This window comes from Oncorhynchus masou, chromosome 25 (genome assembly GCF_036934945.1).
Source record: "Oncorhynchus masou masou isolate Uvic2021 chromosome 25, UVic_Omas_1.1, whole genome shotgun sequence".
In the NCBI taxonomy this organism is placed as follows: domain Eukaryota; kingdom Metazoa; phylum Chordata; class Actinopteri; order Salmoniformes; family Salmonidae; genus Oncorhynchus; species Oncorhynchus masou.
Window position 1 is genome coordinate 8,163,642 of NC_088236.1, and position 17,804 is coordinate 8,181,445.

Here is a 17,804-nt window from a genome sequence, read left to right on the forward strand (position 1 = left end):
AGAGGTTCAACCAACTCTATGATAAATGATGCAGAGGAGAGGTCCAACCAACTCTATGATAAATGATGCAGAGGAGGGTGTGACAACTTTTGTATGTGGTGTGTTTTGTCTTGGGGTTTTTCATGATAAATGATGCAGAGGGAGGTTCTACCAATCTATGGCTGTCAGAAGTGGTCCTCAATCAGAGATGCAGGTGTTTAACCAACTCCATGATAAAGGATGCAGATTTAGGTCCAACCATATTCCATGATAAATGATGCAGGTGATTGTCCTTTTGCTCCATGATAAATGTGTTAGGAGAGGTAACAACTCATGATAAATGATGCAGAGGAGAGGTCCAAGCAACTTATTGATTTGTAGTGTTTGTGTTTAGTGATTTTTTCATTACAGAGGAGATCTCAACCAACTCCATGATAAATGATGCAGAGGAGAGGTCCAACCAACTCTATGAAAATGATGCAGAGGACAGTGTTTCTTCATATCAAAACAATCATATCAAAATGCAAAAAACCAACTCCATGATAAAGTATCAGAGATGGTAGGTGCCAACCTGAACCCTGACTGATAAATGATTCAGATGATAGGTCCAGCAGTTAAAATGATGCTAAGGAGTATTAATCACTAATTCCAGGATTGTTGCAGAGGAGAGGTTTGGAAATCCATGATAAATTTAGATCACTGAGAGGTCCAACCAACTCTATGTTGAGGATGCAGAGGAGAGCCGCCAACTCCAAACTGATGCAGAGAATCCACCACTCAGTATAAATGTTAGAGGAGAGGTCCAAAAATCCATGATAAATGATGCAGAATCAGAGGTCCAACCAACTCCATGATAATGATGCAGAGGAGAGGTCCAACAAGATAAATGATGCAGAGGAGAGGTCCAACCAAGATAAATGATGCAGAGGAGAGGTTCAACCAACTTTAAATGATGCAGAGGAAGGTCCAACCAACTCCATGATAAATGATCAGAAGAGAACTGCTCCATGATAAATGATGCACTGAGGGTTTGAGGTCCAACCATCAATTGGATAAATGATGCAGAGGAGAGGTCCAACCAACTCTATGATAAATGATGAGAGGAGAGGTCCAACCAACTCTATGATAAATGATGCAGATTTAGAGGTCAAACCAAATAAATGATGCAGAGGAGAGGTTCAACCAATGTATGATAAATGATGCAGAGGACCTGTCAACCAAGATAAATGATGCAGATAATGATGTCCAGAACTCAATGATAAATGATGCAGAGGTAGGGAAGGAAGATAAATGATGCAGAGGGATTAACTGTTATCCAAAAATGATGCAGAGGAGAGGTCCAAACCAAGATAAATGATGCAGGTGAGAGGTCCAACCAAGATAAATGATGCAGAGGAGAGGTTCAACCAACTCCATGATACATGATGCAGAAGAGGTTCAACCAACTCTATGATAAAGGATGCAGAGGAGAGGTCCAACACCATGATAAATGATGAGGACGCGTCCACCAACTCCAATAAATGATGTCCGAGGAGATGCCCAAAACCTGTCCGATAAATGATGCCCAAACCGGAGGTCCACCATGCCCATAAATGATGCAGAGGAGAGGTCCAACCAAGATAAATGATGCAGAGGAGAGGTTCAACCAACTCATGATAAATGATGCAGAGGAGAGGTCCACCAAGATAAATGATGCAGAGGAGAGGTCCAACCAACTCATGCCCAATGATGCAGAGGACGGTCCAACCAAGATGATGCAAGGAGAGGTTGCCCAACCCATGATAAATGATGCAGAGGAGAGGTCCAACCAAGATAAATGATGCAGAGGAGAGGTCCAACCATGCCCAATGATGCCAAGATAAATGATGCCCAGGGGAGAGGCGTAACCAACTCTATGATAAAGGATGCAGGTGAGAGGTCCAACCAAGATAAATGATGCGAGGAGAGGTTCAACCAACTCCAATACCGGATGCAGAGGACCATGCCCAACTCTATGATAAAGGATGCAGAGGAGAGGTCCAACCACTACATGATAAACCGGATGCAACAATGTCAGATGTTAAAAAACTAAGTGATGCTGTGATAAATTGTGTCCAAGGGCTTCAAACACTGGCAGCTACATTTATGTATATAATATCACCATAATCTATAACAGTAATACATGTAGACTGAATGATCTGTTCTCTCCTATTTAATGAAAGGCCCTATTCCTATAGAAGAAGACCAACTGAATTCTTAATTTATTGACTAACTCGTCAACATGTTTTTTTAAAAGATAGCTTTTCGCCAGATGCCCATATTTATTGACGGGGACACGGTCAATGGGGGCACCATCTAATGTACTAATGCACAAATTATCAAAACATGTACTTGGTTTTCCCAGCAGTTACTACCAAGTTCAGGTGAGCCAAACCGCTTTCCAAGCTAGTAAAAGCAGACTGAAGAGTCAACAGAGCCTGAGCTGACCGTAGGTGGCAGTATACAACAGTGTTATCTGTGTACAGATGAATGTTACAGTTTTGTACAGATAGACCAACGCTGTTAATATAAATGTGAAAACAACTGGACCAAAATTGAACCCTGTGGGACACCTTTGGTTATGTCTAGAAATCCATTTAACACCATTAGTAAGTACACAGGTTGTGTCTTTTAAATAATCAAAACAAACAGCCCGATCTGAACTAATTTTTGAATTTGGGGACAGGTGTTAAACACATTTCGAAACATTTATGACAGGTCAATTTAACTAGCTAGCTTGCCGTGGTCTCAGTAATTTGTGTTTTCTTCTCTATTTGGTCAGACCAGGGTGTTACATGGGGTTTTGTATGTGGTGTGTTTTGTCTTGGGGTTTTTTCACATGTATTGGGATGGTAGCTAAAATGTGGGGTGTTCTCCTAGGTGAATCTATGGCTGTCTGAATGGTTCTCAATCAGAGGCAGGTGTTTATCTTTCAATCTGATTGGGAACCATATTTAACAATTCTTTAGTGTTTCGTGGGTGATTGTCCTTTTGCTCCTGTTCTGTGTTAGTTTACACCAGTATAGGCTGTTTGATTGAATAACATGTATTGTTTTAAAGTGTTTGTGTTTATGTGTTTTTTGCAGGAAATGAATCTCAATAGCACGCCGCATTTTTTTCCGACTCTCCTTCATGTCAAAAACCGGCAGCACAGTGTTTCTTCATATCAAAACAATCATATCAAAACAAAAAACCATAGATGTATCAGAGATGGTTATGACCTGGCCTGAACCCTGACTGGTTTATATTCAGATGATATGTAGCAGTTAAAAGGGATCTAAGCTGAGTATTAATCAATAATTCCAGGATTGTTGCTCGGAGGTGGGGGAGTTTGGAAATGGGCCGATAATTATTTAGATCACTCGGGTCGCCACCTTTATGTTGAGGAAGCACATGGGCCGGGTGGGGGACTCTAAGAATACCACTCAGTATAAATGTTAAGTTAAAAATATGGTTAATGCTTCAGCAATCAATGGAGCAGAAAGCTGTAATAAGAAGGGAACAAGCATATCAGCCCCTGTAGATTATTTAACATCGATCGTAAGTAGTTGTTCAAATACATCAGAAGTAGACAGCTGCTCCAGAGAGTACAAGGATTCACTGGGGGGTTGTCTGGTCCTCTATCAATTGGAGTAGCGGCTGGGAGAGGGACGGGGACGGTGGGACTGACCCGGGTCTTTTAAACCAAGATTTATTTCAAACAAAAAACCAGGGACATACAATGTGGACGGGTGGGGGACGGGTGGGATGGGTGGGACGGGTGGGGGTGGGGGACGGGTGGGGGATGGGTGGGACGGGTGGGGGATGGGTGGGGGATGGGTGGGACAGGTGGGGGATGGGGGGATGGGTGGGGGATGTGGGGATGGGTGGGGGATGGGTGGGACGGGTGGGGGATGGGTGGGGGATGGGTGGGACGGTGGGGGTGGCACCAAAAATGTCACAAAAATGTACCAACACTACCAATACTACCAACACTACCAACACTGTCTGCTGTGGCCGTTTGAATCCAAACCTTGTCTATTCAACTAGATCAGGGATGGGCAACAGACGGCCCTCTTGTAGATCCATGGAGTTTTATTTTTTTATGAGTTTTTAATTTAACCAGGGAAAAACACAAATGTCATCTAGGGCTCCGACTGCATGCGGGGGTTTGGATGTGGGACCTGCAAGCCTCTGCGGCCTCAAATTATGAGTTCAGATTGTTTGTGGTCCCCACCCCCATCAAAGTTGCCCGTCCCTGAACTACACGACCATATGGGTCATTAATTTCATCATATATTAATGGAGATATGAACCACTGCTACTATGATTAAAATATGGATTTATGCAAGGTTTAAGTCGTTAGCTTCCAGGCTAAAACACGACCCAGGAGAAAAATGGCACAGGCTTCAAAGGACATAGACTACTATACTGGATAGCTCTGTAAGGACAAATAGACTACTATTGGATAGCTCTGTAAGGACATAGACTTCTATTGGATAGCTCTGTAAGGACATAGACTATATTGGATAGCTCTGTAAGGACAAATACTAGACTACTATTGGATAGCTATTGGACATAGACTTCTATTGATAGCTCTGTATTTCTATTGGATAGCTCTGTAAGGACAAATACTTCTATTGGATAGCTCTGTAAGGACATAGACTTCTATTGGATAGCTCTGTAAGGACAAATACTTCTATTGGATAGCTCTGTAAGGACTATACTGATAGCTCTGTAAGGACAAATACTTCTATTGGATAGCTCTGTAAGGACATAGACTTCTATTGGATAGCTCTGTAAGGACAAATTTCTATTGGATAGCTCAAATGTAAGGACAAATACTTCTATTGGATAGCTCTGTAAGGACATAGACTACTATTGGATAGCTATTGGATAGCTCTGTAAGGACAAACTACTATTGGATAGCTCTGTAAGGACTCTGTAAGGACATATTCTATTGGATAGCTCTGTACAAATACTTCTATTGGATAGCTCTGTAAGGACATAGACTATTGGATAGCTCTGTAAGGACAAATACTTCTATTGGATAGCTCTGTAAGACTTCTATTGACATAGACTACTATTGGATAGCTCTGTAAGGACATAGACTACTATTGGATAGCTCTGTAAGGACATAGACTACTATTGGATAGTATTGGATAGCTCTGTAAGGACATTGGATAGCTCTGTAAGGACATAGACAATATTGGATAGTCTGTCTGTCTGTCTGTCTGTCTGTCTGTCTGTCTGTCTGTGTCTGTCTGTCTGTCTGTCTGTCTGTCTGTCTGTCTGTCTGTCTGTCTGTCTGTCTGTCTGTCTGTCTGTCTGTCTGTCTCTACATATGGACAGTACCAAAACAAATGCTGTAATGATTCTGTCTCTTCGCAGCAAACTCTGCCGAGCAGGATGGTTGTATCCCCCATTTACACCATATAACATTGTATTGGTTGAAATAATATTGTATACGGTAATCATTTAAATGGAAAAACTCAAATTTGTGTGTATCATGGGAATCGGTACATGGAAAATCTCTTCCCAACTATTTTACAATCTAAACTCAGCAACAAAATAACAAGTCCCTTTTCAGGACCCTCATTCAAAGATAATTCATAAAAATCCAAATAACTTCACAGAGCTTCATTGTAAAGGGTTTAAAACCTGTTTCCCATGCTTGTTCAATGAACCATAAACAATTAATGAACACGCACCTGTGGAACGGTCGTTAAGACACTAACAGCTTACAGACATGATAATGATTATTATTATTATTGTGGAACGGTCGTTAAGACACTAACAGCTTACAGACATGATAATGATTATTATTATCATTGTGGAATGGTCGTTAAGACACTAACAGCTTACAGACATGATAATGATTATTATTACTGTGGAAAGGTCGTTAAGACACTAACAGCTTACAGACATGATAATGATTATTATTATTAATAACGGTTTAAGACACTAACAGCTTACAACATGATAATGATTTTTGATTACTGTTAAAAAAGTTTGAAATACACTAAAGCTTACAGACATGATAATGATTATTATTATTGTTGATTCTTCATTAAAACACTAACAGTTTTAGACATGATTTAATGATGATTAATGTGGAAAAGTCGTTCAAGACACTAACAGCTTACAGACATGATAATGATTATTATTATCACTGAGGATACCATCAACACTAACAGGCCTTTTTGGGTTGATAATGATTATTATTATCACTGTAACTCATTCAATGACACTAATTGGAGAATCCAATGATTTCTATTAGTCTTTGGAACGGTAGTTGACACTAACAGCTTATTTGACATGATAATGATTATTATTATCACTTTATTCTTTGTTATAGACACTAACAGCTTACAGACATGATAATGATTTTATTATCATTCTTGGAACGGTTGTTTGACACTAACAGCTTACAGACATGATAATCTTATTATTATCACATGTGGAATTTCACCCAGACACTATGGGAGTTTATCAAACATGATAATGATTATTATTATCACTTGGAATGGATCTGTGACACTAACAGAAGACATGATAATGATTATTATTATCACTGGGAAGGAGGTTTAGACACTAACAGCTTACAGACATGATAATGATTATTATTACTGTGGAAAGGTCGTTAAGACACTCAACAGCAAGACATGATAATGATTATTAATCACTGTGGAACGGTTTAAGACACTAACAGCTTACAGACATGATAATGATTCTTATTATCACTGTGGAGTCTGTAGGACACTAACAGCATTCTAGTTGATAATGATTATTATTACTTGGAAAGGTCTTTCCAATGTGTCAGACATTATCTTTTTGTTTTCTCATGATTTGGAACGGTCTAACTGTGTTGACATGATCTGATTCTTATTATCACTGTTTGTGAACAGAGCCCCAGGACCAACTTGCTTAGGACATCTCTCTGTAGGTGATGGCTATTATTATCAAGGTTTGGGAATCGCTTCCTTTTAGGTGGTTGTGGAGTTTAAGTCACTTATCTGGATTTTATCATTGGAGGGTATTGGCCTAATTCAGCTTACAGACATCTTTCCTAATGATTATTCATCTATCACTCTGTCTCTCTTCCTCTAAGACACTAACAGCTTACAGACATGATAATGTTATTATTATCTCTGTGGAATGGTCGTTAAGACACTAACAGCTCTACAGACTGATAATGATTATTATTATCACTTCCTCTGGTCTCTCTCTCTGTCTCTCTCATCTTACAGACATCTCTCATCTCTTCCTCTATTATCTCTCTCTCATGGTCTCTTCCTCACTAACAGCTTACAGACATCTCTTTCTTCTTATCACTGTCTCTCATCTCTTCCTCTAAGACACTAACAGCTTCAGACATGATAATGATTATTATTATCACTCCTGGAACGCTCTTCTCACTAACTCTTACTCATATAATGATTATTATCTCTCATCTCTTCCTCTCTCTTCTCTAACAGCTTACTCTCATCTCTGATGATTATTATCACTCTCATCTCTTCCTCTCTCTCAGCTTACAGACATGATAATGATTATTCCTTATCTCTCTCTCTCTCTCTCTCTCTCACTAACAGACCTCTCTCTCTTTCTACCCCTCTTCCATCTTTTCTGTCTCTAGTTCTCTTGTAACTTTGAGTAGAGCAGACATCTGTCTGTATCTGGGTCTCATCTCTTCCACAAGTCTCTCTCTCTCATCATTTACAAACATTATACTCTTTTTCAAACTTCCTCCCTCTTTTCTCTCATCTCTTCCTCTAGTCTGTTCGATGTATCTCTTCCTCCATTAGTAAATAGGTCAACTCTCTCTATGACTAAAGAATTAAGTAAAAGGTGATTTTTCCAAATCTCTCTCTCTGTTCTTTTCATCTAACTTCCTCTAATAAATTAATCTCTCTCTCTCTTCCTCTCTCTCTCTCTCTCTCATCTCTCTCTCTCTCTCTCTCTCTCATCTCTTCCTCTGTCTCTCTCTCTCTCTCTCTCTCATCTCTTCCTCTAGTCTCTCTCTCTCTCTTCCTCTCTCTCTCTCTGTCTCTCTCTCACTATCTCTCTCTCTCTCTCTCTCCTTTCCTTTCCTCTCATCTCTTCCTCTTCTCTCTCCTCTCTCTTCTCTCTGTCTCTCATCTCTTCCTGTCTCTCATCTCTTCCTCTGTCTCTCTCTCTCTCTCTCTCATCTCTTCCTCTCTCTCTCTCTCTCTTCTTCTCTCTCTCTCTCTCTCTCTCTCTCTCTCTCTCTCTCTCTCTCTCTCTCTCTCAATTCAATTCAAGAGCTTTATTGGCATGGGAACATGTGTTAACATTGCCAAAGCAAGTGAGGTAGATAATATATAAAGTGAATATATAAAGTGAAAAACAATAAAATTAACAGTAAACATTACACATACAGAAGTTTCAAAACAATAAAGACATTACAAATGTCATATTATATATATACAGTGTTTTTACAATGTACAAATGGTTAAAGGACACAAGATAAAATAAATCAGCATAAATATGGGTTGTATTTACAATGGTGTTTGTTCTTCACTGGTTGCCCTTTTCGTGGCAACAGGTCACAAATCTTGCTGCTGTGATGGCACACTGTGGTATTTCACCCAGTAGATATGGGAGTTTTTCAAAATGGAATTTGTTTTCGAATTCTTTATGGATCTGTGTAATCTGAGGGAAATATGTCTCTAATATGGTCATACATTGGGCAGGAGGTTAGGAAGTGCAGCTCAGTTTCCACCTCATTTTGTGGGCAGTGAGCACATAGCCTGTCTTCTCTTGAGAGCCATGTCTGCCTGCGGCGGCCTTTCTCAATAGCAAGGCTATGCTCACTGAGTCTAATTGTGCTGTTGTCCTGGGGCTCTGTAGGGTGTGTTTGTGTTTGTGAACAGAGCCCCAGGACCAGCTTGCTTAGGGGACTCTTCTCCAGGTTCATCTCTCTGTAGGTGATGGCTTTGTTATGGAAGGTTTGGGAATCGCTTCCTTTTAGGTGGTTATAGAATTTAACGGCTCTTTTCTGGATTTTGATAATTAGTGGGTATCGGCCTAATTCTGCTCTGCATGCATTATTTGGTGTTCTACGTTGTACACGGAGGATATTTTTGCAGAATTCTGCGTGCAGAGTCTCAATTTGGTGTTTGTCCCATTTTGTGAAGTCTTGGTTGGTGAGCGCTGACCCCAGACCTCACAACCTGTCATGTCTTGTTATGTCTGTTCCTGTCCTTTCTCTTGATTCTCTCTCTGCTGGTCTTTTTTAGGTTACCTTCTCTGTCTCTCATTCCTCAGCTGTTCTACATCTACCCTAACTAGCTCTTTCACTCTTCACACTGTTCTCTCTTCCCCTCTGATTAGGTCTCTATTTCTTTCTCTGTTCCTGCTACTTTCAGTGTCTGATTCTTGTTTGTGTTTTTTGGATGCCAGAAGCAAGCTGTCGCCTCGCTTGCTTCCACCTTGTCCTGTCCTGTCGGAGTCTGCCTGGCTGAAGCATCCTGCACTATACTAACGTTCTTTTGTTCCCCTGACAACGTTGGAAGAGGATTTATGCCATTCCTGTATTTTCATTAAAGAACTCTGTTTTCTGTTAAAACCGCTTTTGGGTCTTCACTCAAGTTCATAACACAACCATAAAGGGCAATGGGCTCTATGACTGATTCAAGTATTTTTAGCCAAATCCTAATTGGTATGTTGAAATTTATGTTCCTTTTGATGGCATAGAATGCCCTTCTTGCCTTGTCTCTCAGATCGTTCACAGCTTTGTGGAAGTTACCTGTGGCGCTGATGTTTAGGCCAAGGTATGTATAGTTTTTTGTGTGCTCTAGGGCAGCAGTGTCTAGATGGAATTTGTATTTGTGGTCCTGGTGACTGGACCTTTTTTGGAACACCATTATTTTGGTCTTACTGAGATTTACTGTCAGGGCCCAGGTCTGACAGAATCTGTGCATAAGATCTAGGTGCTGCTGTAGGCCCTCCTTGGTTGGTGACAGAAGCACCAGATCATCAGCAAACAGCAGACATTTGACTTCGGATTCTAGCAGGGGAGGCCGGGTGCTGCAGACTTTTCTAGTGCCCGTGCCAATTCGTTGATATATATATGTTGAAGAGGGTGGGGCTTAAACTGCATCCCTGTCTAACCCCACGACCCTGTGTGAAGAAATGTGTGTGTTTTTTGCAAATTTTAACCGCACACTTGTTGTTTGTGTACATGGATTTTATAATGTCGTATGTTTTACCCCCAACACCACTTTCCATCATTTTGTATAGCAGACCCTCATGCCAAATTGAGTTGAAGGCTTTTTTGAAATCAACAAAGCATGAGAAGACTTTGCCTTTGTTTTGGTTTGTGTGGTTGTCAATTAGGTGTGCAGGGTGAATACATGGTCTGTTGTACGGTAATTTGCAAAAAGCCAATTTGCCATTTGCTCAGTACATTGTTTTCGTTGAGGAAATGTACGAGTCTGCTGTTAATGATAATGCAGAGGATTTTCCCCAAGGTTACTGTTGACACATATTCCACGGTAGTTATTGGGGTCAAATTTGTCTCCACTTTTGTGGATTGGGGTGATCAGTCCTTGGTTCCAAATATTGGGGAAGATGCCAGAGCTAAGTCACGCCCAATTTTACAGTTTTTGATTTGTTAAAAAAGTTTGAAATATCCAATAAATGTCGTTCCACTTCATGATTGTGTCCCACTTGTTGTTGATTCTTCACAAAAAAATACAGTTTTATATCTTTATGTTTTAAGCCTGAAATGTGGCAAAAGGTCGCAAAGTTCAAGGGGGCCGAATACTTTCGCAAGGCACTGTATATTTGATAATTTCATTGAGGATACCATCAACACCACAGGCCTTTTTGGGTTGGAGGGTTTTTATTTTGTCCTGTAACTCATTCAATGTAATTGGAGAATCCAGTGGGTTCTGGTAGTCTTTAATAGTTGATTCTAAGATCTGTATTTGATCATGTATATGTTTTTGCTCTTTATTCTTTGTTATAGAGCCAAAAAGATTGGAGAAGTGGTTTACCCATACATCTCCATTTTGGATAGATAATTCTTCGTGTTGTTGTTTGCCCTTTTCTTGTGGTAATAGGTCACATCTTGCTGCTGTGATGGCACACTGTGGTATTTCACCCAGTATATATGGGAGTTTATCAAAATTGGGTTTGTTTTCGAATTATTTATGGATCTGTGCAATCTGAGGGAAATATGTCTCTCTAATATGGTCATACATGGTGCAGGAGGTTTAGGAAGTGCAGCTCAGTTTCCACCTCATTTTGTGGGCAGTGTGCACATAGTCTGTATTCTCTTGAGAGCCATGTCTGCCAACGGCGGCCTTTCTCAATAGCAAGACTATGCCAACTGAGTGTAAATAGTCAAAGTTTTCCTTAAGTTTGGGTCAGTCACAGTGGTCACGTATTCTGCCGCTGTGTAGTCTGTAGGGCCAAATAGCATTCTAGTTTGCACTGTTTTTTTGTTAATTCTTTCCAATGTGTCAAGTAATTATCTTTTGTTTTCTCATGATTTGGTTGGGTCTAACTGTGTTGCTGATCTGGGGCTCTGTGGGAAATGTTTGTGAACAGAGCCCCAGGACCAGCTTGCTTAGGTTCATCTCTCTGTAGGTGATGGCTTTGTTATGGAAGGTTTGGGAATCGCTTCCTTTTAGGTGGTTGTGGAGTTTAACGTCACTTATCTGGATTTTGATCATTGGAGGGTATTGGCCTAATTCCATCTCTCTTCCTCTCTCTCTCTTTTTTCATCTCTCTCTCTCATCTCTTCCTCTATAGCTCTCTCTCTCTCTGTGTCTCTCTCTCTCTCTGTCTCTCTCTCTCTCTCTCTGTGTCTCTCTCTGTGTGTCTCTCTCTCTCTCGCTCTCTCTCATCTCTTCCTCTGTCTCTCTCTCTCTCTCTCATCTCTTCCTCTGTCTCTCTCTCTCTGTCTCTCTCTCATCTCTTCCTCTCTCTCTCTCTCATCTCTTCCTCTTCCTCTCTCTCTCTCTCATCTCTTCCTCTCTCTCTCAGTCTCTCTCATCTCTTCCTCTGTCTCTCTCTCTCTGTCTCTCATCTCTTCCTCTATAGCTCTCCCACTCTCTCTCTCTCTCTCTCTCTCTCTCTCTCTCTCTCTCATTTCTTCCTCTATAGCTCTCTCTCTCATCTCTTCCTCTATAGCTCTCTCTCTCTCTCATCTCTTCCTCTCTCTCTCTCTCTCTCTCTCTCTCTCTCTCTCTATCTCTCTCATCTCTTCCTCTCTCTCTCTCTCTCTCTCTCTCATCTCTTCCTCTCTCTCTCTCTCTCACTCTCTCTCTCTCTCTCTCTCTCTGTCTCTCATCTCTTCCTCTCTCTCTCTCTCTCATCTCTTCTCTCCTCTCTCTCTCTCTCTCTCTCTCTCTCTCTCTCTCATCTCTTCCTCTCTCTCTCTCTCTCTCTCTCTCTCTCTCTCTCATCTCTTCCTCTGTCTCTCTCTCTCTCATCTCTTCCTCTCTCTCTCTCTCTCTCATCTCTTCCTCTGTCTCTCTCTCTCTCATCTCTTCCTCTCTCTCTCTCTCTCTCTCTCATCTCTTCCTCTCTCTCTCTCTCTCGTCTCTTCATCTCTCCTCTCTCTCTCTCTCTCTCTCATCTCTTCCTCTGTCTCTCTCTCTCTCATCTCTTCCTCTCTCTCTCTCTCTCTCTCATCTCTCTCCTCTCTCTCTCAGTCTCTCTCATCTCTTCCTCTGTCTCTCTCTCTCTGTCTCTCATCTCTTCCTCTATAGCTCTCCCTCTCATCTCTCCTCTCTCTCTCTCATTTCTTCCTCTATAGCTCTCTCTCATCTCTTCCTCTGTCCTTTCCTTTCCTCTCACCTGCTCTCTCTCTCTCTCTCTCTCTCATCTCTCTCTGTCTCTCTCTCTCTCTCTCTCTGTCTCTCTCTCTCTATCTCTCTCTCATCTCTTCTCTCTCTCTCTCTCTCTCTCTCTCATCTCTATCTCTCTCTCTCTCTCTCTCTCTCTCACTCTCTCTCTCTCTCTCTCTCTCTCTGTCTCTCATCTCTTCCTCTCTCTCTCTCTCTCTCTCTCATCTCTTCCTCTCTCTCTCTCTCTCTCTCATCTCTTCCTCTGTCTCTCTGTCTCTCATCTCTTCCTCTCTCTCTCTCATCTCTTCCTCTCTCTCTCTCTCATCTCTTCCTCTGTCTCTCTCTCTCTCTCATCTCTTCCTCTGTCTCTCTCTCTCCTCTCTCTCTCTCTCTCTCTCTCTCTCTCTGTCTCTCTCAGTCTCTCTCAGTCTCTCTCATCTCTTCCCCTGTCTCTCTCTCTCTGTCTCTCATCTCTTTCTCTGTCTCTCTGTCTCTCTCTCTCTCATCTCTTCCTCTGTCTCTCTCTCTCATCTCTTCCTCTCTCTCTCTCTCTCTCTCTCTCTCTCTCTCTCTCTCACTATCTCTCTTCGTATCTGTCCTTTCCTTTCCTCTCCCCTGCTGTTCTCTTCCTCTCTTTCACACTCTCTCTTTCCGCCCTCTCTTTGTCATTCTCCATCTCCTCTTCTTTCTCACCCGAGTATATGCATAGCCCCTTCATAATAATTCATGGAAGAGTTAAGAAAAAGCAGATTAGGCTTTATAAATGTTCACGGAAAGAAGACCTTAACCTCAGCAACGCTGTCTGAAAACAAAGGAGAGAAATTCCAGAGAGAGCCAGAGGGGAGAAGACTGTTGGATGAGACAAGAGTAGCGCTGGGTTAGACAGAGCTGCTGCTAAAATCAATGGGACGTCTTTATAGGGAGAGCGGGATGAGAGGCTTCATATGTTAACCCTCCAAATGGCAGCTTTGTTTATCACTCACTCACTCCCAAACATGAGTCATGGAGCCTGGTGTTGTCATGACAACTACAATCCTTTTACTATGAAAACCAGGGGAAAGTGCAGTATTCTACTGCAGGGTTCACCAACTGGCGGTCTGAGGGCTGAATTTGGCCCGCGGTTGGTTTTATTTGCCCCCCCCCTGAGCACATTTTTTGTCTTCTTCATTAAAATACTTGTTGTTGTTGTTGTACTTTTCATTGTTGGACATAAAAGACTTTACAAACACCAGGAAATCAGCTCAGAGTGATTTTAATTTAATAAATCTGTTCCCATGTATTCCTGCATTATAGACAAGACACGTGATCTCATACAAATATAAGCAAGGTTTGAAATGATTATGTTTTAGTCAGACATTATATCTGTTTGGGCTTCTTGCGGTCAATTTGTCGTCTATAAATGCTGTGTAACTACGTTTCGTCCCCCCGATCATCCGCTCAACAAAATATATTGTCCCAAAGCTGAATCTAGTTGATGAACCCTGTTCTACTGTATAAACTCAATCCATTATTAATATATCATAATATAACAGACCTATTCAACAAGTAATATAACAGACCTATTCAACAAGTGTGCATGTGTCTGTGTGTGTGTGTGTGTGTGTGTGTGTGTGTGTGTGTGTGTGTGTGTGTGTGTGTGTGTGTGTGTGTGTGTGTGTGTGTGTGTGTGTGTGTGTGTGTGTGTGTGTGTGTGTGTGTGTGTGTGTGTGTGTGTGTGTGAGCCACTCTTACCCTGTTTACACTCTGGGCAGCACTGTCCCTGACGAGGCACAGCCAGCATCCCCAGGGGACAGGTGAGACAGGACGCCAGGAAGCAGGTCACCCTGCCCTCACGACACTCACACTCCCTGCATGGGCCCTCACTCCACCTCTCCAGGTTCTAGAGGGGGAGGGGTGAGAGACATAGGGGAGGGGTGAGATACAAGGGGAGGGGGAGAGACAGGGGGAGGGGGAGAGACAGGGGGAGGGGAGAGACAGGGGGAGGGAGGAGATACAAGTGGGAGGGTGGAGAGACAGGGGGAGGGGTGAGATACAGGGGGTGAGATACAGGGGGAAGGGTGAGATACAGGGAGGAGGGGTGAGATACAGGGGGAGGGGTGAGATACAGGGGGAGGGGTGAGATACAGGGGGGAGGGGGTGAGATACAGGGGGAGGGGTGAGATACAGGGGGGAGGGGTGAGATACAGGGGGGGTGAGATACAGGGGGAGGGGGGGAGAGCGGGAGAGGGAGAAAGAGCGATTAAGAGAGACCGAAACAGAGACAGCGAGAAAGAGAGAAAGACAGAGACAAAGACAAGTAGACAAAGATTGCCATGATGTAGAGATGATCAACTGAAACTATAGGAACTTTGTGTAGATTTCAGGGATTACACTAAGTGATTATGGTGAACATTCCACCTAATACAGCCTCTTTACTCACCGCTAGTCGCCTCTGTTCCTTCCCAGAGGACTGATGTGGGTAGACACAAGAGGTCTTCATAGACTGACACTCGGGGCAGCACTTCCCTGGTAGGTGGACCAGCTCTGATCCCTGTCAAAAAGAAAAGAGAAATGGGTGCTCGCTCCATCTTTCTCTCTTACCTCTCCCCTTCTCTGTTTCCTCTCTCTCCCTTTTCTCTCTCTCCTCTATCCCTCTTCCTCCCTTTCTCTTTCCCCTCTCTCCCCCTCTCTCTTTCCTCTCTCTCCCCCTCTCTCTTTCCTCTCTCTCCCTCTCTCTCTTTCCTGTCTCCCCTCTCTCCTTCCTCTCTCTCCCCCTCTCTCTTCCTCTCTCTCCCCTCTCTCTTTCCTCTCTCTTTCCTCTCTCTCCCTCTCTCTCTTTCCTGTCTCCCCCTCTCTCTTTCCCCTCTCTCCCCCCTCTCTTTCCACTCAATCCCCCTCTCACTCCTCCTCTCTCTCCTCTATCCCTCTTCCTCCCTTTCTCTCTCCCCCTCTCTCTCCTCTATCCCTCTTCCTCCCTTTATCTTTCCTCTCTCTCCCCCTCTCTCCTTCCTCTCCCTCTCCTCTCTCCCCCTCTCTCTTTCCTCTCTCTCCTCTATCCCTCTTCTTCCCTTTGTCTTTCCTCTCTCTTTCCTCTCTCTCCCCCTCTCTCTTTCCTCTCTCTCCCCCTCTCTCTCCTCCTCTCTCTACCCCTCTCTCTTTCCTCTCTCTCCCTCTCTCTCTTTCCTGTCTCCCCCTCTCTCTTTCCCCTCTCCTCCCCCTCTCTTTCCTCTCCCTCCCCCTCTTCCCTCTCCCTCCCCCTCTCTCTCCTCCTCTCTCCCTCTTCCTCCCTTTCTCTTTCCTCTCTCTCCCCCTCTCTCCCCCTCTCTCCTCTATCCCTCTTCCTCCCTTTCTCCTTCCTCTCTCTCCCCCTCTCTCTCCTCTATCCCTCTTCCTCCCTTTCTCTTTCCTCTCTCTCCCCCTCTCTCTTTCCTCTCCCTCTCCCTCTTCTCTCTCCCCCTCTCTCTTTCCTCTCTCTCCTCTATCCCTCTTCCTCCCTTTGTCTTTCCTCTCTCTTTCCTATCTCTCCCCCTCTCTCCCTCTCTCTCCCCTCTCTCTTTCCTCTCTCTCCCTTTCTCTTTCCTCTCTCTCTCTTTCCTCTCTCCCCCTCTCTCCCCCTCTCTCTTTCCTCTCTCCCCCCCTCTCTTTCCTCTCTACCCCTCTCTCTCATCTCTTTCCTCTCTCTTTCCTCTCTCTCTTTCCTCTCTCCTCTCCCTCAATCTCTTTCCACTTTCTATTTTCTTCTATCTCTCTCCCCCTCTCTCTCTCTTGTCTATCCATCTCCTATCCTTCCTCCCTCCTTCCTTCCTACCTTCCTTCAGTCCAGTGGTTAGAGGAAATTAGTCAGTGTACACCTTAACTTCCACACAACATTAATCACACACACACACACACACACACACACACACACACACACACACACACACACACACACACACACACACACACACACACACACACACAGAGACAAAACCAGGGTATTAATACAATTGGAGTACTTCTACACCTGCATTGCTTGCTGTTTGGGGGTTTTAGGCTGGGTTTCTGTACAGCACATCTGCTGATGTAAAAAGGCTTTAAAAATACATTTGATTGATTTCATTGAGTATGAAATGAGGCAGAATGTTGAGCCACTAAATTGTTAACAAACAATTCAATGGAAAATCATTTGAAATCGTGAAAAATATTAATCTTCGAGGATAAATTAATAAGTGACATGTTTTTTTTATCACACAGCTGATCTGGTTTCAGATCCATACTTGTCACTATTCAGAGTAGCCTGTCATTGTATTATTTCAGTCTCTAGGCTCTCAACTCATGCTGTGTGACCTTGGGAAATCTGATCTGGAATCAGGCCAACTATATATATATATATATATATATATCCTTAATTAATACCTAACAGGCTGGTTTTGTTACGTTACACATCATCTCCCAGGTCAGATTCTGCAGACGGAGAGAATCTGTCAGGACGGGACGGGGTGAGATCACAGCGGCATTAGTAACCTGTTTCTAGGGGGGTTTCATCACTGGTTATTCGGGACATATCAGGATGGGGGCAAAGGCGGTGCTTAAACTGCTTCGGCACAAATGCTTGGCACGTTTGCCCACAGCGATCAATGTGTGTGTGTGGGGGGGGGGGGGGTGAGGGGGGTCTAACAAATTACAAAAGATTTAACTTCAAGCAGACTGACAATGATAACGACGAGACCAGCAGTGGTAGGTGTTATGAAGTCAAGCTCTAAAATATTTGTATATTTATTTATTATTATTATATTTATTTAATATATTTGTTTTATGTCAGAGCATTTCCTTCACTCGAGAGTAAAACCCTGTTTTGTATTTTTTTGTTGTCCTCAAAGAACTCCTGCCACAAATGATTATATGATTCTGTATGTAGGTCAAGCACCCTACTGAGCTAGTAAATTATGTCTAATAATGAAGGGAGATATCCATGAGGTATTCTCTCGGTTACATCCTAGTTTTTATTTGTCTGTATCCAAAAAGACAAAAGAGGGAAACCAGCATGAT

At 42.8% G+C, this 17,804-nt stretch overlaps 1 protein-coding gene across 1 annotated transcript in view; it reads right to left on the reverse strand.

Moving 5' to 3' along the window:
• LOC135513727 (extracellular matrix organizing protein FRAS1-like) overlaps window positions 1–17,804 on the reverse strand; it is a 400,333-nt gene that overhangs the window by 202,658 nt on the left and 179,871 nt on the right. The window contains exons 10-12 of the mRNA XM_064936617.1: window positions 15,217–15,327; window positions 14,529–14,676; window positions 7,337–7,344 (exon numbers count right to left, since the gene is read on the reverse strand). Coding sequence (XP_064792689.1) covers window positions 7,337–7,344; window positions 14,529–14,676; window positions 15,217–15,327 — 267 coding nt within the window. The remainder of the gene's footprint in view (window positions 1–7,336; window positions 7,345–14,528; window positions 14,677–15,216; window positions 15,328–17,804) is intronic.